Here is a 26785-nt window from a genome sequence, read left to right as displayed (position 1 = left end):
CTAGGGGAAGGCATCCTGCTTTGTTGACCATCTGGAAGCTCATTACCTGGTGCAGGTTCCAGATAATGAGCAATGAAGGACTCAAACCTGAAAGGACCCAAGAGAGCAGAGAGAATGTTTGAAGTCCAAGAAAACACATTTTTAGGAGAGTAAAGAGAATATAGATCCCTCATCTGTGAGCTGGAGATAACTGTGTCTGCTTCACCCCACTGTAACCCAAGTGAGACACGAGAAGAATGGAATCAGATAGTGGCAGCAAGTCCGGGGAGAGATTTGGGAGGTAGGGCACCTAGCAGATGGTAATTTACTAGATGTGGGAAGCAAAAAAAATGAAGGTGAAAATTAAAGATGACAATTTCTGATTGGGGGCAAGAAAAATTGTCATTTCATTCTCAGAAATATGAATAATATGAGAGGATAATGGAAGCTAGGGTGGGAAGATAAACCTCTATCTTTATTTTCATTACCCTCTGACTAAAGGACAACATAGTAGTATTAGTACTGCAGTTTTGTCTCTCATAGAAATCACAGATGTTCTCATGTCACGTTATGGTTGTTGCAGAAATCTTCATGAATCAGCTATACTCATCACAACTTAAAATTCTAATAGTTATTAGACCACCTCTAATCCTGCTATTTACTTACTGGATTAATGAACAGATATATTTGCATGTCACAATTTGTTTATAATATTTGATAAGTGAATTTTAATAAAATTGGTTTCTGTGTGGCCCTATTTTATTTTCTGCATTTAAAAACATTATTCTGAGAAAGTCCTCATCAGATACCAAAGGGTTTCATGGCTCAAAAAAGTCATAATATCCTGATAAAGAATCTTATAAGCCAAGATAAGGAGGTTGGATTTTGTTTTAATTACAAAGAAAGACGGTCCCTTACACATTTAAAAGATTACTCTAACTCCACAGACTGTGTATTAATTACAAAGGTAAAGAGACACCTATTTAATGAAGACAAAGAGTGTATGGTAATACTAAACTGCAGAGCTGCATGGTTTCCCATAACATTCACAATCCAGAAATGATGGTTTAACAGGTAGGAGTGGCAAGGAGCCTGATGGGCCACTCCTGAGAGGAAGGGCATGAACATAGGAGGGGCTGACAGGTCGGGAGAAAATTGTGGCCAAGAAGGTCAAGACCAGGTGTAATGGGAACAATGGAATAAAAGCTCTGGAAAGACAGGATGCTGTGGTCATAGAGGAGACATTTTTAAAAATATATTTTATTGATTTTTTACAGAGAAGAAGGGAGAGATAGAGAGAGTTAGAAACATCGATGAGAGAGAAACATCCATCAGCTGCCTCCTGCACACCCCCCACTGGGGATGTGCCCACAACCAAGGTACATGCCCTTGACCCGAATCGAACCTGGGACCCTTCACTCCACAGGCCGATGCTCTATCCACTGAGCCAAACTGGTTAGGGCTAGAGGAGGCATTTTAAAACCATGCTACAGAGGTGTAGCAAGTAATGACAAGGTTCAGCATGTGGCCAAGAGCAGGTGGGTGATGTGCAGCAGAGAGGAGGGGATGAGGAATGTGGATGGAAAATTAAGACATACTCTTATGCAATGTTTCTATTGATAATAAAGTTGTTCTTTGTACCCCAATGTTAGCATTGCCCATGTCAGCCTTGAATAATGAGTTGAATCATATGAACTCATGCCTCCAAGGACTGTGTGTGCTTTGCCCATAAGAGCTGGTTAATATCTGGTGAGCTGAGATCAGTGGCTCATTTATAAACACACACACACACGCACACACACACACACAATACCTGACATTTTGGATGAAGTGTGAACCCAATAAGATAGTCACAAAATTAACCACTGTGTCACACGTGGCTTACCTCTCCTCGGTCTCCAAACATGGAGTCTGGAGGTTTGGGAAGTTGTTGTCCACTGATCACTTTCAGGATGAGCTGCTTTTTGGGGTTGGCAGGAAGTGGATCACCAGAAAAAGGGTTGAAAGTACCTAAGCCAAGTAAGCAGATGTTAAAATATAACGTTAGCAGCATGGAAACACACACACAGCTCAAGCTTGTAGAAAAAAGAAATGGCAAGTGCTGAGTTACTAGAGTGTGTCTTGGAGCCAAGAAATTATCAGATAACTATCAGTGTGGCCTCTGCATGAAGGCAATAGCAGCTGGCATTTCCATAGCGGTGGCTTTTGGTAGAATCCATGCTCCCAAATGCAAAGGAATGGGCCAATTTAAAGCATGTGTCTGCGATGCAATTATCAGCCGTGGCATGGGGGCAAGAGCAGCATTTCACTCGAATGCCAATAGTATAGGGAAGGGGAACAGTTATGTCAGATTTAAATAATTTCCTAACCTAAACTATCTCGGCTATAGAGTGAATATAACAAACAGAAAGACGATCTGAAATTAAGTAAATAGCAGAGAAAAAAAAGTACATACAAAGTAAAGAATCCTGAAGATACACCTGTCAACACATTTTAACCTGAATTGTTAAAAATCCGATTTGGAGAATTTTAATAAGCAGAACCAAAAAGCATGTTTTTTCCCCATATAAAACGACGTTATCTTTATTTCTTGTTAGCACTATTTTGTACTGGAAATCCAATTTGGAGAATTTTAATAAGCAGAACCAAAAAAAATGTTCTTTTTTTTTTTTTTTTAAATCTAACACTACATTATCTTTCCTCTTTTGTTAGCACTGTTTTGTAATTGGCCCATACTGACTAAAGAGCTTGACAAGCCCAGCTGGTGTGGCTCAGTGGTTGAGCGTCGACCTATAAAGCAGGAGGTCACAGTTCGATTCCTGGTCAGGGCATATGCCCGTGTTGTGGGCTTGATCCCCACTGTGGGGCGTGCAGGAGGCAGCCAATCAATGATTCTCATTATTGATGTCTCTCTCTCTCTCTCTCGCTCCCTCTCCCTTCCTCTCTGAAATCAATAAGAATATTTTTTAAAAACTAAAAAAATAAAGGGCTTGATAAAATTGTTTCAGGTGGTATTTTAATTTTGCCACCAGATTTCCAACTCATACACCCTAAGAAAGCTTCTGAGATGGCTCAGACCTTAGTAATGGTAGACAGTCCAATTTAGAAGTAATGCCCAATGAATGAATGTCATGCTGGGCACTGGATTTCAGATGACAATCCATTGCTACCCCTGCCCTTCTTCACATGCAAAACCTCAGGAGGGAACATTCTACACATCATAGCATGACAAGAGTTTTAATTTACACTCCAACCTGAACCTACCTCTTTTTTGAAATCACGTTGCTAAACACTGGGGCATCACACTTTCTAAAGAGCTCCTTCAATTGAGGTCACCTGCCTTTGGATACATGACTAGGAAATTAACACATACCTTTGCACATTTGCTGGGGTTTGAGGACATAGCCACAGTTTCCATTTGTCTTGAATTTGGCTCGGTTTAACTGCATGATTCGCCCTTCAGACTGGTAGTTCAGTGCCACTGCGCAAGTTCAAAGTTTGAGAGAATTAGGCAAAATGTCAGCATAGACTCAAGACATGCAGAGGACCACGCCTTCCTGAGGGGTACACACCTAGCTGGCAGCCTGCGTTCCAGTAAGGTAGTGGGTTGAAGTTACTGGAGTCAATGCGGTAGGCAGAGGGGTAAATCCTTGTGAGTTGCTTTTGGTTATAAATCATGAACTGCTCTGATTTCTGCTGAACCACCTGGTGTGCTCTTGTTTCACTGAATGACAACACATTTCCTGTGGTTCCTGGCAGTTTTTAATAAAGAAAAGAGAAAAGTGAGAACTACAGCAAAACAAACAAACAAACAACAACAACAACAAAATAAAACACCCAACCACTCACAAAAGACCTAATAACATATCAGATTATACCCACAGTAAAAAGGTGGAGGCAGCTCCTGACCAAGAAAGACCCATATAATTCCATTCTGGGACTCTTTTTACATTTTGAGGCAAAAAATGAACTGTGCTGAGATAACTGCCTGTTTTGAGGTCCTATGTTCTCCCAAGAGTTAGACCATCTCACTAGTTCACGTCTATCTGGCTAGTATGAACAGGGTGGGCAGGAGAAAAAATTTCGCTGCATAATTCAAACAGAATGTCTTTGCCAAAGATATAGACAGCCGTGGATAAATAAAACTATCTGTGTAACTTAGTCCTGATAACAGGGAGACATTCATTGAAGGCATTCATCTAAAAAGCATGGGAATCATTTATTAACTAATAGCATTCAGAAATAAAGAAAAAAACCCACAATTCCAAAAAACAAAATTTGAGTTTTAGAGTTAATTTGAATAGAATTATAGAACTAGTCAAAACCTATTTGGGAGATAAAAATTATAATGAGAAAGAGTTCAAAAAGCATTATAAAGAAATAATGTTTCAGAAATAAGAATAATCATCCAGCCGAAACCGGTTTGGCTCAGTGGTAGAGTGTCAGCCTGCGGACTGAAGGGTCCCAGGTTCGATTCCGGTCAAGGGCATGTACCTTGGTTGCGGGCATTTCCCCAGTGGGGGGTGTGCAGGAGGCAGCTGATCGATGTTTCTCTCTCATCGATGTTTCTAACTCTCTAACCCTCTCCCTTCCTCTCTGTAAAAAATCAATAAAATATATATATTAAAAAAAAAAGAATAATCATCCATCTCCCCAAGTTTATAAGCAATGGAAAAATAACGGGAGGTAAACAAGCAGGAAGTTTATATTAAAATGCCTGCTTGGTCATCAGAACAGGTCAATCCAGAGACAAGGACACTGCAGGTTTGGGGTCATGATGGAGTAAACCTCCAAACATTTAATATCCTACCCTTTCCCCAATCATATCTTTTGCACCTTGTCTACAATATCCCCACTAACACCACCCCTTCCCCAAACATCCACACCTCACCCCCAAAATGATCACCATTTGTCTCCTGGACCTGCTGGAAAAGGTCAGTCTAGATAAAGAGCCAAACTTGCCCAGAGCCTCATTTTCATTCCAATGTGTTCTGTGACAGCTGAGTGTGTCTGAACCCAGACTGAGTGACATGGCCCATGAAACCAAGGAGTAGAGCTATAGTCCAGCCAGGCCACTGACCCGAATTATATCCTGATTGTGCATGTTTATTAGAGCACAGTCTCCCACGGCCCCATTGTCCTTGGGGGTCATACAGCCTTAGGTAGAAAATGCTGGCCAAGTGACTAACGATTACATTCCAGAGCTGGAGTTTGGAATGGTCATAAATACAGGTGGGAGGCAAAGCAATTAGAGAATTCATTTTTCATGTGATGATGTGCTTCAAATTAACTCTTTCCTTATCATATATAGTTTATTGACATTAACTTATTAACATATTTCACAGCACAAGTATTCTAAAAATGATGTTATTTGAGGATTTTGATGAATACTTTGAACATGATAGGAGAAAATATAGTCTTTTTGACAAGTTAATGCAGATAATATAGTACTGTAATCAGTGTCACTGTTTGATGTCTCTTCACATAAATATGCACACCACATTGTCATCAAGATGACCCTGATAGGCATATGTCAATTAATATATTAATGCAGTGAGTTGCTTTGCATTAGAATAAGCCATTCACTCATTGTCTATTGTTCATTTTAAGGCTGAAAAGAAAACCCACAAAAGACAAAAAAAGCTGAAGTTCAAGAGCTAAACAGAACTCAATACTATTTTTCTCTTAAGCTAATAGAATTATGATTTCCTAAGGCATTTGTTAGAAATTATATTTCTCTAAACCAAAACACCTTCAAGTCCATTGAACCACTCCAGGTTTATTTTCTAGCTGTGGGCAGTTATTACAAGAAAGTGTTTGTTGTTCACGTGCTGAGAATCCTACGGGTTATCATGCTCTCACGTGAAATTAATTTAAAAATTTTATGTCACTATTGAAGAAGAAATCAATATAAAAGAAAAGAAAATCTACAGATAGGAAAAGATACACTTGTGAGTTAGAGGGGGGAAAAGAGATCTGAGGAAAATTCCTGGAGGTTTGTGAGGATATAAGTCACCACAATGTCATTTCCCTTCTCTAAGACTTACTGAGAAAATGAGAGATTCTGATTTACATTTAACTTCCACTCAATTGCAAGTAGATTGAAAAGCCACATGACCATAGTTTATGTCTATAAACATTCATTAACTGGACAAAATAGAAGTGAGAAGGGCTGAGAATAAAGGGGGAAAGAGCAACTAGCAGGAATGCCCAGGATAAGAACAGTTGTGACTAGAATTTCTCAACCCAATTTGTGGCAATTAATAGGTGAAAATTCAGTGAAGGGTCAGCATTTCTGAAATTTTTCTTTCTTTCTTTTTTGTTTTGTTGTTGAAACCTCAATCTTTGGATTAAATTGTTTTCATCAAAGTCAAATTTTCCAATGAGAAAATAGGAAGCTTTTCAAGGTGTTCTTTAGGCCAATTAATTTCTTCTTTTCTGGTCATTCACATTGGGAATGGCCATCAAACCAGGGCAGGTCTCTATAGTTCAAGTCTGACACATTTGTCTTTTTATAATAAAGTCTTCCTCTGCCCTGAAGGAAGTTTCTCTGGCCTCTAGACGAGTGGTTGGCAAGCCACGGCTCACGAGCCGCGGTTTGCCGCTCTGTTGACTAATGAGTTTGCCAACCACTGCTCTAGACAATCAGGCAACCCCAGTAATCAACAGAGGCCTCCCTGTGAGCTAAAAGCTTGGTACTGGCAGTCAGTTTCTGACAACTCAAGTTGGATTGTACCCAGTTCCAGAAATGTGTGCTGATGCTCTGATTAACAAAAGATTAATTAACTGTTGACAAAGAAAGGTCAAGGATATTTATCCAGAAGAAAACAACACTCAGTCCTTACCATCGTCCACAATATCTTGGGCTGCCACAGAGTTTGTGTACACCACCAAATCAGAGAGCTCTCGGCAGAGCTTCATGGTTTTCCTCCGGCGACTCAACCTGTGAAATACACAAGGGACTCCTGATACTTTAGACCTGGAAGAAGTGTGGGCCTTTGCTTACTCTACTTTTCTTAACCTGCTCCTCATGGAGCCAGGATTAGAACCCAGTGTGTTTCCTAGTTCAACACTCTTTCCATTACAAAACCCTACTTATGTGGTGAATTCACAGCTCATTCAGAATCAGTCTCATATTCAGTTACCTTTATCACCGCACTGAGCACTTTACCTTGTGACCCAATTCTCAAGATACATACAACTAAAACAGCCAAGGTGATGGGGATGGAGAGGCCCAGAGAGTCTGAGCAAGAAACATGGAGACACCTTCTTACCTGTACAGCTGGCCTATCTCCTTGACAGGATTCTGCTGTGCGTCCTCCTCCTCATCAGTACTGTAAGATTTAGACTGTGATTTTGTGGTTTTCTGCTGGAAAAACATTCAGTAAACTTAACAACAAACTCACTGCATCAGGTAGCTCTACAACATTCAGAGAATAGACTGGGCTTTAACACACACACACACACACACACACACACACACACACACACAGACAATAACTTGGAGGGAGGATAAATGCCCAGATATTGCAGATTGCCTGACCATTAATAGCAAGCATGGCCATGGCCATAATTATAATACTAAGGCAAAACTGAGGATTTCATGCTCTAAAATTGACTTCCAAGCCACATAAAATGTAAGTCTTAGAAAGACCTTATTAGTCATGCATGGACGGTCTCAATAAGGAATGATAGTCAAAGAAGTAACATCTATTTAAATACTATTAAGGAATAACATATCATCTTTATAGGAAGCTCACTATTCATGTTGACTTATAAAAGGCAGATTTGATTTTTAAAAAAGCCAGCAGTATTATTTTTAACTAGAGGCCCAGTGCATGAAATTTGTGCATGGGGGTTGGGGGTGTCCCTCAGCCCAGCCTGCACCCGCTCCAATCTGGGACATCCCTCGCACAATCCAGGACTGTTGGATCCCAACCACTCGCCTGCCTGTCTGCCTGATTGCCCCTAACCACTTCTGCCTGCCAGCCTGATCACCCCCTAACCACTCCCCTGCCAGCCTGATCAACGCCTAACTGCTCCCCTGCTGGCCCGATTGCCCCTAACTGCCTTCCCCTGCCGATCTGGTCACCCCCAACTGTCCTCCTCTGCAGGCCTGGTCACCCCAAACTTCCCTCCCCTGCTGGCCTGGTTACCTCTAACTGCCCTCCCTTACCAGCCTGGTCGCCCCTAACTGTCCTCCCCTGCAGGCGTGGTCACCTCCAACTGCCCTCCCCTGCTGGCCATCTTGTGGCAGCCATCTTGTGTCCACATGGGGGCAGCCATCTTGTGTGTTGGAGTGATGGTCAATTTGCATATTATCTCTTTATTATATAGGATGATTAACTACCATGCCTGCTTTTGATCAGTATGCATTCAAATAACCATCTTTATCAAACTGCTCTGTGGAGGTTTTGACCCCTTTAATTTCTAGCAGCAGAATGAAATTGTTACCCATAGGATTCAGGCTGAAAGGCTTCAGGACTAATCTGGTGTTGTCTGGACACATTCGCTGTTAGACATAAAACCTTTTTGAAATGATGAGGTTTCGCTCCCATCACACTGGGGAGAACCCCAATATTTGGCAACACATACCTTCACAATACAAATGATGGGGAGGAAATTGCAGAAAATCTTGCCATCAAAACAGTTTCCACAAACAAACAAAGGCAAGACCTTCACACAGAGTACCTGGACATCTGGGGAATGTAGCTTTAAAAATGGAAAGGGACTCCATACTCACATTGCCATTAGACCATGTCACCTTTCAGATCGTCTCATACTCAACAAATAAAAAACCAGCTACACTGTTGGCATACACACACTCAACTCTGTTGCACTCACAGCGAGCCATCAATTTGGTCTGGAACCTTCTAAGGTGTTAGTTATGACTCACAAACCTTGGTGTGCATGGTGTGGGAGCCCTAGCCTCTGAGGATCTCATGTGCAAGCTGGCCAACCTATCTAGTTTCCTATTGTGTTTCTTTTTAAAAAAATATATTTTATTGATTTTTACAGAGAGGAAGGGAGAGGGATAGAGAGTTAAAAACATTGATGAGAGAGAAACATTGATCAGCTGCCTCCTGCACACCCCCCACTGGGGATGTGCCCGCAACCAAGGTACATGCCCTTGACCGGAATCGAACCTGGGACCCTTCAGTCCGCAGGCTGACGCTCTATCCACTGAGCCAAACCGGTTATGGCCCTATTGTGTTTCTTAAAAGGGCAGGACAGTAACATCTATTTTAAAGAATTATTATTGTGGTGGTGATTAAATAAGATGGCATGGGAAGTCATCCTCTAAGCTACATAATATTAACTTTCAATTTTAAGTACTATTAATATTTATTAAAATAATCTATAAAGTCTTGTGGGCATTCATTTTTATGGCTTGAGACATAATAAAGTCTATTTCTATGGTAGCACAAATACAACCTAAAAGGTTTACTCTGGAAAAGAACTTTAATTTAAATCAGTAGCTGTAATCAAGAAATGAAATATTCTCTAATTCTACATATAATTAGTACCTTGAGGTGTTAAAATAAGTGTCTTTTTGAAGTTCATTTTTAACATAAAAGGCAAAAAGAATTAAGAAATGAATCACCAATGGCAGATAATATTTGGGAAAATGACGATATATTTTTTTAAATACAGTTTGAACACTTTTTATCATGCTTAATGTTCCATGTAATCCATTTTTCATTTTACTTTTTTACTTAATGTTTTGCATGATGAGCTCTTTAGAGTGATCATCTTTTAGTGGCTGCATAATTGTCCATTGTGTGAATGAATCATGATTTACTTAAGAAGTCTTGATGGGTGAACATTTTGGTTGTTTTCAGTTTTTTGTTATAATGACTATTTTGGGGACCTTTTAAAGAAATTATCCTACTGATGGGGCAGGAAATTCCAGATACAATATTCCTTAACACAAGAACTGTCCTTAAGAAACCTCATGCACAAAGTTCCCCATCCAATAATTGATTAATTATATAACCTTTTCACTGAGGAAAGTACAAGAATTATAAGCACCCAGCATGATGGATGACATGCACAAAATGAAACCACCAAATGAGGAAATGGAATATTATCTACACTACAAGGCCTTTTGATTCTCCCACTCAGCATTGCCTTCTCCCCAAAGGTAACTACTAATCTGACTGTTACCCTATAGATTTGGTTTTGCCTGTGTTTAAACTTCATATAAATGGAATCAAATTGCATGTACTCTCTTGAGTCTGGCTTCTTTTGCTCACTATCATGTTTATAAAAATCATATTATTGTTTATAGTTGCAATTTTGTCATTTTTGCTGATAAATACTACCTTGTGTGAAGATACCATAATTTTTATTCATTCTATTATTGATGGACATTTAAACTATTTCCTTTTGTACTATTACAAATGCATATTCTCTCAAGACACTGGGGGGGGGCAGGTAAAGGCATGTACTGGGGGGTAAGGGAGGCAGGGAGGGAGGTCAATGGGGGGGAAAAAGGAGACATATGTACTACTATTTGTAATACTTCAAACAATAAAAAATAAATATAAATAAATAAATAAAATGTTTAAAAAAAAAACAAATGCATATTCTCATTAGCATTGTATGAGAGTTTAACTTCCTCACTATCACTGGGTGTTGTCAATCTTTTTATGTTTGCTATTGTGGTGGGTGTGCATGGAATCTCAATGGCATTTTAATTTACATTTCCCAGATAAGGGTGAGCACCTTTTCCAGATTCACCATTTCAAGTCTTTTGTGAAGTGCCATTTAAATCTTTTGCCCAGTTTTTTTTATTATTATTATTTAGGGTACCTGTCTTTTTTATTGATTTGTAGGAATTCTTTATATTGTCAGGATACAAGACCTCCAGTGGATGTATGTATTGAAAATATTCTTTCCCAGTATTACTTGCTTTTTGATACTTTGGATGAACAGCAATTCCTAAATTTCCAAGTTGTTTAATTATCAATATTTTCCTTTTCTGGGGTCCTATTTAAGCAATCTTCAGTTATTCCAAGGTCATGATGATATTCTCCAGTTACCTTCCAGATTTAATTTAACTTAAGTGAATTTCACTCATTTTTCAATCTCAATTAGTACCTTATGTTTTCCAAAGTTGGTCATGAGGGATCGTCCATGTGATTTCTTTCTACTCTCCTTCACATCTGGATGCTGAGAAAATAAAGCATAATATAACTATTTTTCTTCTTTACTTTTATTTTTTCCTTAGTTCTGACGAAATGGCAGGCAAACCTCTCTGTCTGCCTCTAGGTGGGAAGCATGAGGTCACTTCCTCCTGCTATGCCTCCTCCAGTACAAGGTGGCAGAGTCTGCCAGGAGGACACTGACATGGAGAGGCCCAGGTACCAGCCAGGAGACAGGAACGGCCAGCAGCTGCCCAAAGCTGAGGTCAAAGGCCTCTCAGTGGCCCATCCAGTACCTGATCACAAGGCTCTCCACAGCATAGGATGTAGTCTTTTGAATGCCATGAGTGGGGATAAAATCACCTTCAGTTAAAATAGATTTAATTTTGAAAAATGGCAAAAAAAAAAAATCATTAAGAGCCAATTCTACCAAAAAAAAAAAAAAAATCACATTGATGAAACACTTATTTGGAATTTTAAAAACATGAAATATAAATAAAATCCAAGCATATGTATGAGGTAATAAGATTATTTTTATTTCAGTAAACCAGAGCAAAGCTTAGCTATTCATTGAAATAATTCCCTCTGTGGTGAGCACTGGAAAGATGTATGGTGGCCTCTGAATTTTCCTCATGTGGGTTAATTTTCTAGGCTAGAGATCTCCTTGCTCAAGCCTCTCTCATTAGGATGCAGGAAGGCCACTCTGCTAAAAGGGTTTAGACTTTTCTTAAGCTATCAACCCTAAAAATGTGTTCACTACTAATGACATGGTTTAAGGAGAGACCAGCACAGCAGGCCATGCCCTCCCAGAACTTTCTGCTAAATCAAGAAGAAACAGAGATAACCTCCTGGGTAAGTAAATCTATTTAAAACCAAACAGCCAGGGAGGGCATCCATATAGACTAATCAGAGATGTCATTTGGAGTGGGGAGTGGGGAAGACTATTAGTTGGAGAAAGAGGCAGTTCAGAAAATACTAGTGGGGTAGGGGGCTATAGGGTAATTTTAGTTGACAGTTTATATATGTGGACTGCCTTTGAAGATCTATTAAAGCTGACCACTATCTGTTCAAAAACCCTGAAATTAAGAAGGTAGCCACATGTGGTCATAGAATCAACACTGCTCTCTAAGTTAGGAGACCCAGTCCTGCCACCAAATGGCTACATTGTCCTTTGGCAAGCCTCTTCTCCTGACCTGTTTTCTTATCTATGAAATAGAGGAGGAATGACCCAATTAACTTCTGAGTTCCTTTCTACTTTTAATAGCCCATATATAGGGAGATCATGTCATTTACTGTCCCAAACAGGACCCATTTAAGAGTGAAATGGGGTACTCTTAATAATTACACTAGGACAATAGGTATAAAACAGGGCTGTCCCAGGCAAGTTAAGGTAAATGGGCGTCCTATTTAGTAGGCACCTCCTATGCCCCAAGGATTATCCTAAGTGCATTACATATATTCTCATTTAATATATACAACAATTGTTTGAGATAAGTATGATTAAAATCTCAATTTTACAGATTAAAAAAATCTGAAATATAGTGAAGTTAAAGAATACATCCAAAGTTACAAAGCTAGCGCTAGTGATCAAACAGGGATTCTCCTTGCCTGGCTCACCCTCCTCCCACTCCCTCTTTATATAGAAATGTAATATAAAATATATGTCTCCCAAACCATTCATTCAACAACTGTTTATGAAGGTCTTGCTAAATCCCAAGCACTAGAGAAGCCAGCACAATAATGGTTATCAAAAATGACATGGTTCTGGTCTTCATGGAATCTATAGTCTAGTTAGGTAGACAGACACTGAACAAGTAGTTGCAAATGTTGTTTTAAAACTTCAGAAAAGAGAAGATAAAATAGGCTACTGTGGGCAATATAAAGGGTATAGCTAACCCAATCTAGCACTCAAGTCAGGACTCACTTAAGACATCACATTGAAGCTGGAATTTAAAGACTAAGCAGTACTTAGAGCAAATGTGGGAATGGGGTATTCCAGGCAGAGGAGACATAATGTGAGGAAGACAATGGCATAAACAGTTATGGCTGGTATGACAATTGTGAGAGGTGGTATGACAAGGAAAATGAGGAGATCTGAGACTGGAAAGGTAGGCAAGGATGCAATGATGCAGGTCCTTGAAAAGCCTACTCAAAGAATTTGTTAGTTATCCCCAGCATAATGGGAAGCCACCAAAGAATTTTGAACAGTAGAGTAACATGATCAGATTTGCATTTTTAAAGAACCATGCTGATTTCAGAGTGGCGATTCTATTGAAGAAGGGCAAGAGAACTCTAGGTGAGAGTTGACATTGGCCTAGATTGGGACACAGCCACAAAGAAGACGGAAAGTGGACAGATGGGAGACACGCCCAGGAAGTGCAATCAACAGGGCATGGAGGCTGACCAAACCCAGACAGGTGGGAGGCTGCAGTATGTGGTGGGCTCAAGCTTCTCTGCTCACCTGCACATGCATGAGGAAGGTGAGTCCAGGGGTGCTGGGCTTTCTCCCGTCATTTTCAGCCCCACCCATCCAACTTTTAACTATTTCTCACATTATTTTGCAATAGATTTTTATTTCTCAAGCAATAAGAAGATAGAAATGGATAAAACTGGAGAAGCATTTCCCAAATGACAAATGTTCAGAAACAACACTTGTGATATGCTTTCTTTTTCCTGTCAAAGGACAAGTACCAGAGGGCATCTTATACCTGCGTCAGGTGTGCATGTAAGCCTTCATGCGTGGCCTTCAGTAGAGCCCTCACTGTGAAACTATCAGGATCTTCTTTGTCTCGAATTTGAGATTCTTTTAACAGTGACTCCAGTTTTTTCCTTATGAAAGACTCCACCTGGTGCTCAGTGGTCCCGTTACTCTGCAAAGAATTAAGCGATGGAATGATTTTCCTTAAGAAACACAGAATCCATTAGAATACACCCTTCATTCAAGCCAACATTGCTTTTATAATTTGATTCTCTCTCAATTAACTGTAATAAGTTAACTTCATTGTACCATTTTGATCCTCCCTATCCCCCCACCAATCCCATTTAAAATTTATTATCATGACTGCATTCAACCCTCAAGAATCTTACAAAGTCTTATTTGTCATTTCCATTTCAGAGATGCAAAATCTGATGCTTAGAGAAATTAAATAAGTGCTCAAGTTTCCAGAGCTGGCAAGCAATTGACATAGAATTCAAACTCAGGTCTCTATACTCTTCCCACTATGCTACTTTATGCTTTCAAATGAGGTAAAGCCAGTAAGAATTTTTGGAGACTAAGTTTTCCATATCCACATAGGTAAATTTGAGCAAAAATATGCTATTTAAAACACACCACTTTCTTCACTGAAGGGAAAAGAATGTTATGGAAATCTCTGCATGGTAATTAAGATTTCAACAGTGATGAAGAGAAGGGCTTTCCTGTCATCCATAGTTCTAGCAAAGGTTCTACATTAGTAAAGCATGTTCTATAAACACAAGAATAGATTAGTTTTCCTAAAGCAGAAATTTATAAAGGAGGGTAGTGACAGATAAAGCTGGAAGATAGTAGAGGCACTTAAAAGCAGGAGTGGAGTCACTGACAGTCTCTGGGTAGATAAGTGCCTGAATAGCATTTTAGAAATATTATTAACAGGTAGTGTGTCAGAGAGAGGAAAGGTGCGTGCAGATGAAAAGCCAGAACCATTGGCCCCACCACAACACTGAGAGCCTAGGGCCCCCGTGATCGGCAAACTGTGGCTCGCGAGCCACATGCGGCTCTTTGGCCCCTTGAGTGTGGCTCTTCCACAAAATACCACGGTCTGGGCAAGTCTATTTTGAAGAAGTGGTGTTGGAAGAAGTTTAAGTTTAAAAAATTTGGCTCTCAAAAGAAATTTCAGTCGTTGTACTGTTGATATTTGGCTCCGTTGACTAATGAGTTTGCCGACCACTGGCCTAGGCCAATGCACTGGTGGGTGATGGAATAAAGAGAAGAGAGAGTTTGAGAGCAAAATTCATTTTGCACAAAACAAATACATATCAAGCTGCTATATGCCAGGTGAGAAACATTAACAAGGCACAACCCCACCGAATCCTTGCTGTCATGGAGACAGACAGCCTCATCAATGGATAATTATAGAAGCAGGTGCAAGTAGAGTGACAGATATAAGGGATATCACAGGCACACGGAGGAAGGGAATGTTGGAGAGACTTGGGAATGTAGGAGAGACCTCCAGGAGCAGAGGACGCCAGAGCCAAGCTGTAAAACAATGAGTGTATTAGTTTTCTGTGGCTGCTGTAACAAACCACCACAAACCTGGTTGTTCAAAACAACAGAACTTTATTCTCATACAGTTCCAAAGGCCAGAATATAAAATCAAGATGTTGGCAGAGTTGCACTCCCTCCAAAAGACGCTAGCTTTCTTGCTTCCTTCAGTTTACAGTGGCACCAAGCATTTACTGACTTGTGGCAGAATAACTCCTATCTCTGTCCCGGTCATCATGTGGCCTCCTCCTGTGTGTTCCCCTCCTGTCTGTGTCCTCTCCTTTTCTTATGAGGACACTTGACATTAGATTTTTAAGTCCCACCCAGTCAATCCAAGATCCTTAATGACACCTGCAAATACCCTTTTCCCAAATAAGGTCACATTCACAGGTACCAGGGGTTTGAACTTGGACAAATACTTTGGTGGCAACAAATCAATCTACTACAATAACTAAGCTGATAATCTGGCAGAGTAGGGTGAGAGCATCCAACATGAGCAAAAGCATGAGGAAAACAATATCAAAGAGAACTAGTAACCATCTGAACATGGAGAAAAGAGCACAGGAAAATATAGAAAAAAACAACTATATTGTGCTAAGACTCACAAAGCACACTCATCCTATATAATAAAAGCCTAATATGCAAATCGACCAAATGGCAGAACGACTGGTGGAACGACCGGTTGCTATGACGTGCACTGACCATTAGGGGGCAGATGCTGAATGCAGGAGCTTCCCCCAGCCCTCAGGCCCCAGGCCTGCCAAGGTGGGTACCAGCGGGGGCCCCCCCAATCATCCTGCTGGTCACCCTGCAGAGGGAGGCAACTGACAGCAGCAGTGAGGGGTGGGGCCGGCGAGCAGGTGGTGCCAGGCCAGCCCCCCGATCACCCTGCTGGTCACCCCACAGATTGGCCCTGATCGCCAACCAGGCCTAGGGACCCTACCGTGCACCAGGCCTCTAGTATAACAATATTTCATTTGAGCTGTCAGACACCCTTTAAGGTAGCACTGGGGTTGGACAAACTTTACTCATAATGATACAGAGGCAGAAAGATTCAAAAGCTTGTCTAAACACACATGCCTATGAAGTGGCTGAACTGGGACTTGAATCTAAGACTTCCAACACGAAATTGTGCCTATTTCACCATATAGTGCTGCAGCCATCCCTTTTATACTGTTCCAAATAAAGATAAATTCTGGAGTCAGGTTAATCATGAGCAGGCTCATATTTTAAACAAGCATTATTCCCTTTTGACACCTGGAAAATATATGGCCAGTATCCCTCTGTGGAAAATACTAGGTTTCACTTAAGGTCGGAAGGGAATCCAAGAAAAGAACTCCAGGAAGCAAATCCCCAATGCATTTGATCAAATGCCCCAGAGCCTGGCAGGGGGCATGCTTGGTAGGAAGACACAAAGAGAAAGCCTGCAAGAGCACCTGGTGTGCCCAGGTCACACAGAATGCCCCAAGTTCCCCTCCCTTTCCTTCTCTGCATCAGGGCACACGGAGTCAGAGACAGTGGGGAGATGAACTGTGGCCATTATGCCCAGACACTCTCAATGTCAGCACAGCAAGGCTAAACATACAAAGCCAAGCCAACTGGTGCTGGTGAAATCATGAATGATTAATGCAAAGGCTGTACTTATTCACTTCACAGCCTCTAAACACGGGGAGTTGTTGCTGAAGGAATGATATTCTGTGATATTTTTTCTGTGATTTACATTTTGCATTTGAATAAATAAAAATATATAAATAAATAATATATTTTCATTAATATATTATCACTGGGTCTGGGAGCCCAATAGCACTGCTTAAAGGAAGCTGAGACAGACACACGGCCTCACAACCTGCCAGCCATTGTGCAGCTGCACCAGGGACCACAGCTGAACACCACATGCTTCTTGCTCTTTTGTTTCTGAGCCAGTGAGAAAGGGAGGATGCATGACGGTGAGGGGGAGGGGAAGGCAGCCTTTTAGTATGGCAAGGAGTAGTTTCCCCAAGGGAAGTAATCACCATTCCGAATTCTTTTTCTGAGAAATACATATGATCAGGAATACCTACTACAAAGAAATAAATCAAACATATAAATACATTCATGCTTTGTCTCCACGTGAGAGAAAAGGATCGCTGAAAAACTGAAGGGCTACCAAGAATCTTGGCCACTGCTCCAGGCTGGGAAGCAGCAGGAAAAGGGAGAGATTGGGGTAGAGGGGCTGACCCTTAAAGGCGGACCTTCTCAAACAGTTGTGCTCTACACTGAACACTGGAATCATCAGAGGAGTGTTTCTAAACCACAGGCCACACCCAGACCATTGACAGGGGACTCTCTGGGCAAGGACCTTGCCCTGGGATTTGTGAAAGCCCCTCTGTCATTCCCATGTGCAGCCAAAGTTGAGCATCTTTGCTTTCAACCAAACAAGCAAACGAAACACTGGACTCTCACCACCCCCAGACGTCTGGAGGCAGAAAGAACAATATTGTAGCTGTGTTTAGTGAGTACGCTGCAGCTTTGCAAACCCATAGCCTGAAAGTCCTGGACTGAAGAGCAGCTGCTACTCAGCCATGTACTCCCGTCCTCCAACGTTTCCTGTCTGCTCCTTAGCTCCCTTAAAACACCTTCTTCCGTTCAAGGACCAGGTGAGGACTTCCTTGAGCAATAATCATGCTGCTGCTGCCATTCTTGTTACTGATGAGCACAAATCACATGTCAGGCATTCTTCTGAGTTCTTTGCAGGGAATGAACTTAGCCCTCATTTGAAAGTTAAATTATTATTTTATTCTCAGTACATAAAGAGTCAAATTTTGCAAACAGGCAGAGAATGAGAGTGACTTATATTTCCAACAGGGAAAAATCAGTTATTCTTACAATAATAGAGCCCATTGATTTGATTTGCTCAGTACAAATCAGACAGAATATAGAATCCTTATTTTTTCTGTTTGTCTCAAGTTGCTTTCAAATAGCAACAGGTCTTTCAAAAGCACAGATTCTCAGGAGGATTCGGAGGTAATTTCAGACTGCAGGACTCTCAAGATTTGATTGCTTGTCACCCAATGTAAGTGTGTAATGTCATGGACCCCTAGGATTGTAGATCTGCTCCTTCTCCAGCTCAGATGTCAATTTTGGTCAGGAGAGGATACTACTGCCACAGTTCAAAGCCAACAGGGACAGTCGCTTTCCAGGAGTGTGAATGCAACTTATAAAACGGGTAGTCAGGCAGAGAGAGAGCCTCAATAACATTTTGAAATGTGATGGTGTCCATTTAGAAAAAGAAGATAAAGAAACTCAGGTTTAGAGGTGGGTGAGCTCCTCAAGGTCATACAGTTAGCAAGTGGTAGAGCCAGCTTGGAACTCAGGTAGCCTAGCTCCAGAGTCTGTGTGTTTAACAATTGCAACAATCTCTCTCTAATCTTCTCTGGGTGTTCCAGCCTGCCCTGAGCTCTCTTTCCTATGAACCTACTTCCACTAAATCAAAACCAAATGACCTAACAGTTTAAGTTTGTAATTCATTTTTTGCTCACAATGTGATTGTGCCTCTACAGTTAGATGGACTCAACTTTGAGGGGTCATACACAATTAATGTCACCTTGAGGGTCAAGGATAACCCATGTATTTCTCCTTATCTGAATTAATCACATTGAAATGAATGATTTTGTAGTAATAGGAATCTTCTAGAAAAGCTTCATGTGATCCTACTTATGTAATATGAAATGAGGGAGGGTCTCAGGAGGAAGCAGTTCCCAAATCACTAGATAATAAGGGTGACTACAGAATGAAAGATGGTGAAAGGGGAAAAATCCCACTCAAAATAAAGCCTTTAACTCAAAATTCTAAAACCAATGAGGAAAAGTAATGCCAAGACAGAGTGGTAAAAACATCAACGCAAGGGACAGGAATTCACTCTTTCACTTTAAAATTAGTGTGTTTAGATGCTCAAAGATATGAAGAAATAGCTCCATGAAAACACACACAAGAAACTAAGAAGTCAAATAATTAAATAAGAGCGAGTGTCTATAAAAAAGAACCAATAAATTTTGTAAATAAAGAGTATAGTACTGAAATGAAAAGAGCAATAGCTAAATAAATTCTAGACCAAAGTCAAAGAGATAATTAATGAATTGAAAAATAATATTGTAAATGGTAACCAGAAGTCAGCACAAAGATAAAAATATATATATTACAAATAAATAAGATATTTGCAGAATAGACTAAGAGATCTCAACAGGACTTCCAGAGAAAAAGGACTGAAAAAGTGGCATAGAAGCAATATTCAAAGAAAAAAAATGATTGATTTCCAGAATGAAAGAAAATAAGTTCTCTCTCATAGGAAATGAATCCTGAGTGCTAAGAAAATAGCTAAATAAATCCACTCCTAGTCATTTAACCGTGAAAGTACAGAAGGATGAGATGGAAAGGGAAGACAGATTACCAACAAGAAAAGAAAAATTAGACTAATAAGGACTTCTCCTCAGCAACTGTAGTTCCCAAAAGACAATACCTTTGAAACACAAGGAACATATACATGTATATACAGTCACGCACTGCTTAACAATGGGGATGCATTTTGAGAAATGTGTTGTTAGGAGATTTTGTCATTGTGAGAACATCATAGAGTGCACTCACACAAACCTAGATGACATAGCTTACTATACACCTAGGCTCCATGGTATAGCCACTGCTCCTGGGCCACAAGCCTGTACAGCATGTTACTGTATAAAACAACAGTAGATTAAATCAAGCACAAGAGAAAATGATAAAATCAAGAGACACAGTGAACACGAGATGTATGAGGCTACTGCCGGTGTAACACAGCATACTGTAAATTTTTTTTCATAATTAGAAAAATACACTCTAAAATAATGATAAAAGGTATGGTACATACATAAACCAATAACATAGTCATTAATTATCATCATTGAAGATTATGTGCTGTACATAGTTGTATGTGCTACACTATATACGACTGGCAGTACGTTTGTTTACACCAGCATCATTACAAACATGTGAGCTGTGTGTTGTGTTATGATGTTACCATGGCTATGACATCACTAGACGATAAGAATATTTCAGCTCCATTATAAATCTGAAGGAACCATTGTCTTTATAATCTTAAGGAACCATTGTCATATATGCGGTCCATGGCTGACCAAAATGTCATTATGCAGTGCATGACTGTAATATATACACTATGTTAGACCTTAAATGTTCACTACCTTTACTCTTCGGCAGGATTGCAGAAGTGTAGCAGGTAGTAGAAACCACTGGAATCTTCCAGGGATCTTCCAGGCCACCTTGTCCATTCCCCACTCCTTGCTGCCAGGATACAACAGCATGTCCAGCATGTAGGCATTTAGTCTCTGTGTGAACACTTTCAGTAGCAAGACCTCACCACCTCATGAGGTAACTCATCCCTTCTATGAGTGCTGACAACTCTTAGCCCAACAAGACCCATAGGCCTTATAATAGCTCATTTATAAAACAAATCACCGGGGTCGGGGGGATGAATTTGTGGCAAAAGGAGTAGGAAGAGAGGAAAACAGTGGCTATGCTTAGTGTGAGATGGACACTCAGACTGAATAATGTTTTTAGGACATTAGGGTAATAAAAAGTTGTTACATATTACTATACTAGGACTCATTTAAAACTGGTTGGAAGGCTTGGTGTTTACGAGATGAACTTCACAGAGGATTTTAGAAGAGAAGAAAAAAAAATCAGTGAAGTTGAAATATGGTGGTGGAAAGTCTATAAGGCATCTTGACATTAGAAGACCCCATGAAGATGAATAATGGTGAGTTGGCTCACTGAATCATATGTGGTAACTACTGTGGTTGAAAGGAAACTGCTCCCTGTGCCTTTGAGCTGTGTGATTCTTAGATCATTGAACACATTGCTATACCTCGTGGCTCAGACATCATAAGCCAGAGTTTCTCTATGGCTGAAGCCACAAAACAGTAGGAGGCAGAAACTTGAAGGATTAGATTAATTCAACAGAAAGGAATTATGACATGAGAAATACACATTCTGTGTGATTTGAATCCCTTAGTTAGAAATAGCAATAGACTGATGGAGAAACCAAGATGGCGGCATAGGTAAACACCTAAACTGCTGCCTGGCACAACAATTTCAAAACTACAATTAAAAGACAGAACGGACACCATCCAGAACCACAGGAAAGCTGGCTGAGTGAAAATTCTACAACTAGAAGGAAAGAGAAAAGCTCACAGAGAATTGGAGGTACGGCAAAGGGTCTTTGTGCGCGCAGAGAGGAAGGGCGGCTGAGAGCCTGGCTGACTTTCTCTGGCGGAAGGGGGAAGGAAGCCCCCGAACGCACTGAACCCCAGTTCTGACCGCAGTGAACCCCAGTTCCAGGCGAGCCCCTGGGGACCCACGCTCTTGTGGGGGGAGTCTGGACTCTCGGGCGGAGACTCGGGAGCCGGGGAAGGCGGAGGACTGAAAGTGCACGCGTGCCAGTGCGCACAAAGGCTGCGGAGGTTGCCACAGGCTTTCCCTAGTGGAAGGGAGTCAGAGGCTCCTGAATGCACTGAGCCCCAGTTCTGACTGCAGTGAACCCCAGTTCCAGGCGAGCCCCTGGGGACCCACGCTCTTGTGGGGGGAGTCTGGACTCTCAGGCAGAGACTCGGGAGCCGGGAAGGCAGAGGTCTGAAGGCACGCACGTGCGCGCAAGGGCAAGGCTGACGGGAAGCCAAGACTGAGGCTCCACCCCATCCAAGCTGAGCACAGAGGCTATTGCAATTTGGCAAGTCTAATCCTATAAGGCTGTCTCCAGCACCGAACTTCTCCCAGCATAGACACAGCTGATCCTTACAGCCAACTGGCCTGGAGGTCAATTCTTCCCAGTGATACCAACAACAATCAAGACTTAATTACAACAAGGCTGTACACACAGTCCACAAAGGGGTGCACCAAGAGTGTCCACCTCAGATTAACTGGGGAGGCCGACCCACTGGGCCATATTGGAAACCTAGCACAAATATCTACCTTACCAACTCAGGGAAGCAGTGAAAATGCGGTGTCAAAGAATCAGATCACAAACGAAAGAAATGGAGGAAAACAAACGACTGGATATAGAATTCAAAACCACGGTTATAAGGCTTTTTAAGAATATCCTAGAAAAGGCCGATAAATATAACGAGACCCTCGAAGATATGAAAAAGGACCAACTAGAAATTAAACATACACTGACTGAAATAAAAAATATTATACAGAGACCCAAAAACAGACAAGAGGAACACAAAAATCAAGTCAAAGAATTGAATTACAAAGAAGCAAAAAACACTCAACCGAAAAAGCAAAAAGCAAAAAAAAAAATCCAAAAAGTTGAAGATAATGTAAGAAGACTCTGGGACAACTTCAAGCGTACCAACATCAGAATTATGGGGGTGCCAGAAGAAGAGAGAGAGCAAGATACTGAAAACCTATTTGAAGAAATAATGACCGAAAACTTCCCCCACCTGGTGAAAGAAATAGACTTACAAGTCCAGGAAGCCCACAGAACCCCAAACAAAAGGAATCCAAAGAGGACCACACCAAGACACATCATAATTAAAATGCCAAGAGCAAAAGACAAAGAGAGAATATTAAAAGCAGCAAGAGAAAAACAGTTAGTTACCTACAAGGGAGCACCCATACGACTGTCAGCTGACTTCTCAACAGAAACTATGCAGGCCAGACGGGAGTGGCAAGAAATTTTCAATGTGATGAATAGCAAGAACCTACAACCAAGATTACTCTACCCAGTAAAGCTATCATTCAGAATTGAAGGGAAGATAAAGAGTTTCACAGACAAGAAAAAGCTAAAGGAGTTCATCACCACCAAACCAGTATTATATGAAATGCTGAAAGGTATTCTTAAAGAAGAGGAAGAAGAAAAAAGTAAAGATAAAAATTTATGAACAACAAATACATATCTATCAACAAGTGAACCTAAAAATCAAGTGAATTAAAAACCTGAGGAACAGAATAATCTGGTGAATATAATAGAATCAGGGGCATAGAAAGGGAGTGGACTGATAATTCTCAGGGGGAAAGGGGTATGGGGGGTTCATGAAGAGACTGGACAAAAATCATACACCTATGGATGAGGACAGTGTGGGGGAGGTAAGGGCAGAAGGTGGGGTGGGAAATGGGTGGAGGGGAGATATGGGGAGAAAAAGGAGAAATAATTGTAATAATCTGAATAAAGATTTATTTAAAAAAAAAGAAAAAAAAGAAAAATAAAAAAAAAGAAAAGAAATAGCAATAGACTAATAGGAATAGGAAGCCTGTGCGAGGGCTCTGCTTAACACGAGGGTAATGCTGGGCGAGCCACAAATCCTGCTTCTGATCTTTGCATTGGCTGTTCCCTCTGCCTGGAACATTCTTCCCCAGATACCAGCATGGCTAACTCCTCACTTCCTTCAGGTCTTTGTTCACACATGACCTTCTCTCTGAGACCTTTCCTGCCCAATTTAAAACTTCAATAGACCCTTCACATACACACACTTTCTCCACTTTTTCTCTCGTTTCGTCCCTTTAGCACTTATCACTGCCTAGTACACTATAAATGTTACTTACTTGTTTTAATTCTTGTCTATCCTCCCCTTCTCTCAGTAATGTGTAAACTCCATAAAGGCAAAGATTGTTGTCTGTTTTGTTTACCGATAGATGCCCCAACTCCTATAGCATGATGGTGGCATCTCCAATAAGAGATGCTAAATAAAAATTGGTTGAATGTGCAAATGTATCTGTTTAAGCCTCAGGAGTTAGTATTGCAATGTTCATGAATGCTAAGTTAAAATGTTTATTGCAATAATTCATATAACATATATCTAACCACACCCTGTTGCATTACAACTGAGGTTAAGAACTTTCTCTAAGGTTTCACATAGTTATGCATAGTCCATCCTCTTTTGCAAAAATATGATCAGGCATTCAGGGTAAGATCAGGCAATTTACATTTGACATTCAGATAATGCATTTGAACCCTCTGCTGACAACAGGAGTATAAATTGACTGATTATAGTAGTGGTCGGCAAACCGCGGCTCGCGAGCCGCGTTTTGCCGCTCTGTGGACTAATGAGTTTGCCGACCACTGGTCATTACAGGATAACACTTTGGCTTCCAAAAGACAACAGCCCCATTTCTTAGAAGAGTTCAAAATTAGAGAAAAGGGATTTGGAAAAGTGGAGTAAAAACTATAAATTTCCACTACAATGTTGATTTCTTTTTTTTTAAGTGTATGTTTATTGATTCCAGAGAAGAACAGAGAGGAAGAAAGAGATAGAAATATCAATGATGAAAGAGAATCACTGATCTGCCTCCCACATACCCTCCACTAGGGAGCAAGCCTGAAACATGGACACATGCCCTGACCAGAAATCAAACCGTGACCTCCTGGTTCATAGGTTGATGCTCAACCACTGAGCCACACCGGCCAGGCTAGAATGTTGATTTCTTTATGTATTTTCTCTCTGAAAGTATAACAAAGTCACACTTGTAAAATTTCACAATTAAGGCATTTTCTACCTTCACTTCAAAGAATCTAAATGAAAAATCAAAGAATCTAAATTAAAAATCATAACTATCTTTATGGAATCATGTTTGAAACTATCTTCCTGTATGGGTTCTTAGAAACCAACTAAGAAGCTTTGAAGATAAGAGAAACTCAGTTGGATATTTTAAAAATATATTTTATTGATTTTTTTATAGAGAGTTAGAAACATCAATGAGAGAGAAACATCAATCAGCTGCCTCCTGCACCACCCCCTACTGGGGATGTGCCCTCAACCAAGGTACATTCCCTTGACCGGAATCGAACCTGGGACCCTTCAGTCTGCAGGCCAACGCTCTATCCACTGAGCCAAACCAGTTAGGACTCAGTTGGATATTTTTACAGGTGAAGTTACTGATCTTTCCTTATTAAGAAAAAACTATAGCTATTTAATTTTATAATTATAGATATTTAATTTAGAAAGTTAAAAGGCTCCCTGGCATTAAAGAAAAAATTATATAAGTGGGTGGATGTAGAAACCAGACAACTTGGGTTTTACTCAGAGCAAAAAATTACTACATTGTAATAATAGTTACATTTTCATCATCATTTTCACTAAAAACAGCATTCCCTAAACCTGTAACTCAGTCAAACCTCTGTGTTCCCTGTTTCAAATGATAGACTCCTCTGAGGCTAGCAACCAAGAGATCTTGGAAACAGGATGCAAAGATAATGAAAATCAGAGACAAAAGTCTGGTTTGTAAAACAAAGCTAAAACATTTGAGCCACATTACCCATAATCACAAGTAATTAATCACAATATGTAAATATCTGGAAGAGTAAAAAAGAAACTATTTAAAATATTAAGTGTATTTTCACTTATGTAAATAGATTTAGATTAATTTTCTAAAACCAGAGCCCCATTAGCGAGTGGTAATAAATTGAGCCAAGATAAACTATCAAAAGGCGAGAGATTCATTCAGATGGTGATTTTCCCTTTTCACTTCAAGCTGAATCTTTTAAAGTGTATCAAAGCCAAGAAAGGAGTGTCTGCTAAGACTCCAGCTGTCATTCAGCTCTTGCCTCCTTTCAGAACGATGCCGGCTCCCTTTGGTACCACAGGGAGGTAGCACAGTTACTACTGTCTAGAAGGGAGCAGGCCTGTTTTTAACAATGTAATGGATAAACTCAGGGCAATGATGCAAATTAGAAGAATTTATACACAACTTCTCTGTTTTACTGAGAGCAGAGTAATACAGTAGTCCTGATATCTAGAGAAATACTACTTTCCTACATAGGTGAAATTGTAAGCCCTATACCAAACTAACATAGCAAATGGTACTCTCAGGGTGTCATGCGATCCTGACAATCACATGAGTTGCAGAAGATGGGGGTGGCGGGGCGAGGTCGAGAAATTCTAGTCCCCCAGGTGGGAGGGGGTGTCCCTTTAAGCCTTACATTTCCCCCTGGCTTGCATTTCCCTCGGATGACCTGGCTGAATGGTGCTTTTTTAGAAATGCAGCTCCTTGATGTAGGACAGGGGTCTGAAGCACCATGCAGGCAACAAACGATTCCATGCCATTTTATTAAGATGTGGCAACTTAAAGAGCAACTCAAGAGTCCCACGTCTGAAGGAGCTGGGAAATCCTCTGGCCCGTGGTCCATTTTCTTAGGGTGGGGATGGGCATCCTAGAGCCCCTGTGCAGCAGGGTCCTGTGAGTCGGCCGTGACAGGCAGCATGCGGGGCTGCTAGCAGGAGGCAGAGAGACAATAGGAAAGCCAGTCTATTTCAACAAAGACAGTGACATTTGGAACTGTAATTTGAGTTTTGCTCAAGTTGTAATAGCAGGGGATTTGTCTCTGGAGAGAGGGTAGGATGGGTTAATCACTAACATTCCATCCAACTTGAAGACACAAGACTCCTTGACACAT

At 40.7% G+C, this 26785-nt stretch overlaps 1 protein-coding gene across 9 annotated transcripts in view; it reads right to left on the bottom strand.

The window, feature by feature from the left end:
* PLCH1 (phospholipase C eta 1) overlaps positions 1 to 26785 on the bottom strand; it is a gene marked incomplete at its 5' end in the record, with an annotated part of 168068 nt that overhangs the window by 11475 nt on the left and 129808 nt on the right. For 5 of the 9 annotated variants that reach the window (XM_080657955.1, XM_080657949.1, XM_080657953.1 and 2 more), the window contains 7 exons: positions 1865 to 1989; positions 3353 to 3460; positions 3552 to 3731; positions 6825 to 6922; positions 7254 to 7345; positions 11083 to 11154; positions 13835 to 13996. In XM_080657955.1, coding sequence (XP_080514081.1) covers positions 1865 to 1989; positions 3353 to 3460; positions 3552 to 3731; positions 6825 to 6922; positions 7254 to 7345; positions 11083 to 11154; positions 13835 to 13996 — 837 coding nt within the window. Of the gene's footprint in view, positions 1 to 1864; positions 1990 to 3352; positions 3461 to 3551; positions 3732 to 6824; positions 6923 to 7253; positions 7349 to 11082; positions 11155 to 13834; positions 13997 to 26785 lie in introns of all 9 variants that reach the window. The other 4 variants (XM_080657948.1, XM_080657952.1, XM_080657950.1 and 1 more) reach the window with 2 other exon arrangements.

This window comes from Plecotus auritus, assembly GCF_963455305.1.
Source record: "Plecotus auritus genome assembly, chromosome: 2".
NCBI classification, from domain to species: Eukaryota; Metazoa; Chordata; class Mammalia; order Chiroptera; family Vespertilionidae; genus Plecotus; species Plecotus auritus.
This window is presented reverse-complemented; position numbering and strand designations above follow the sequence as displayed.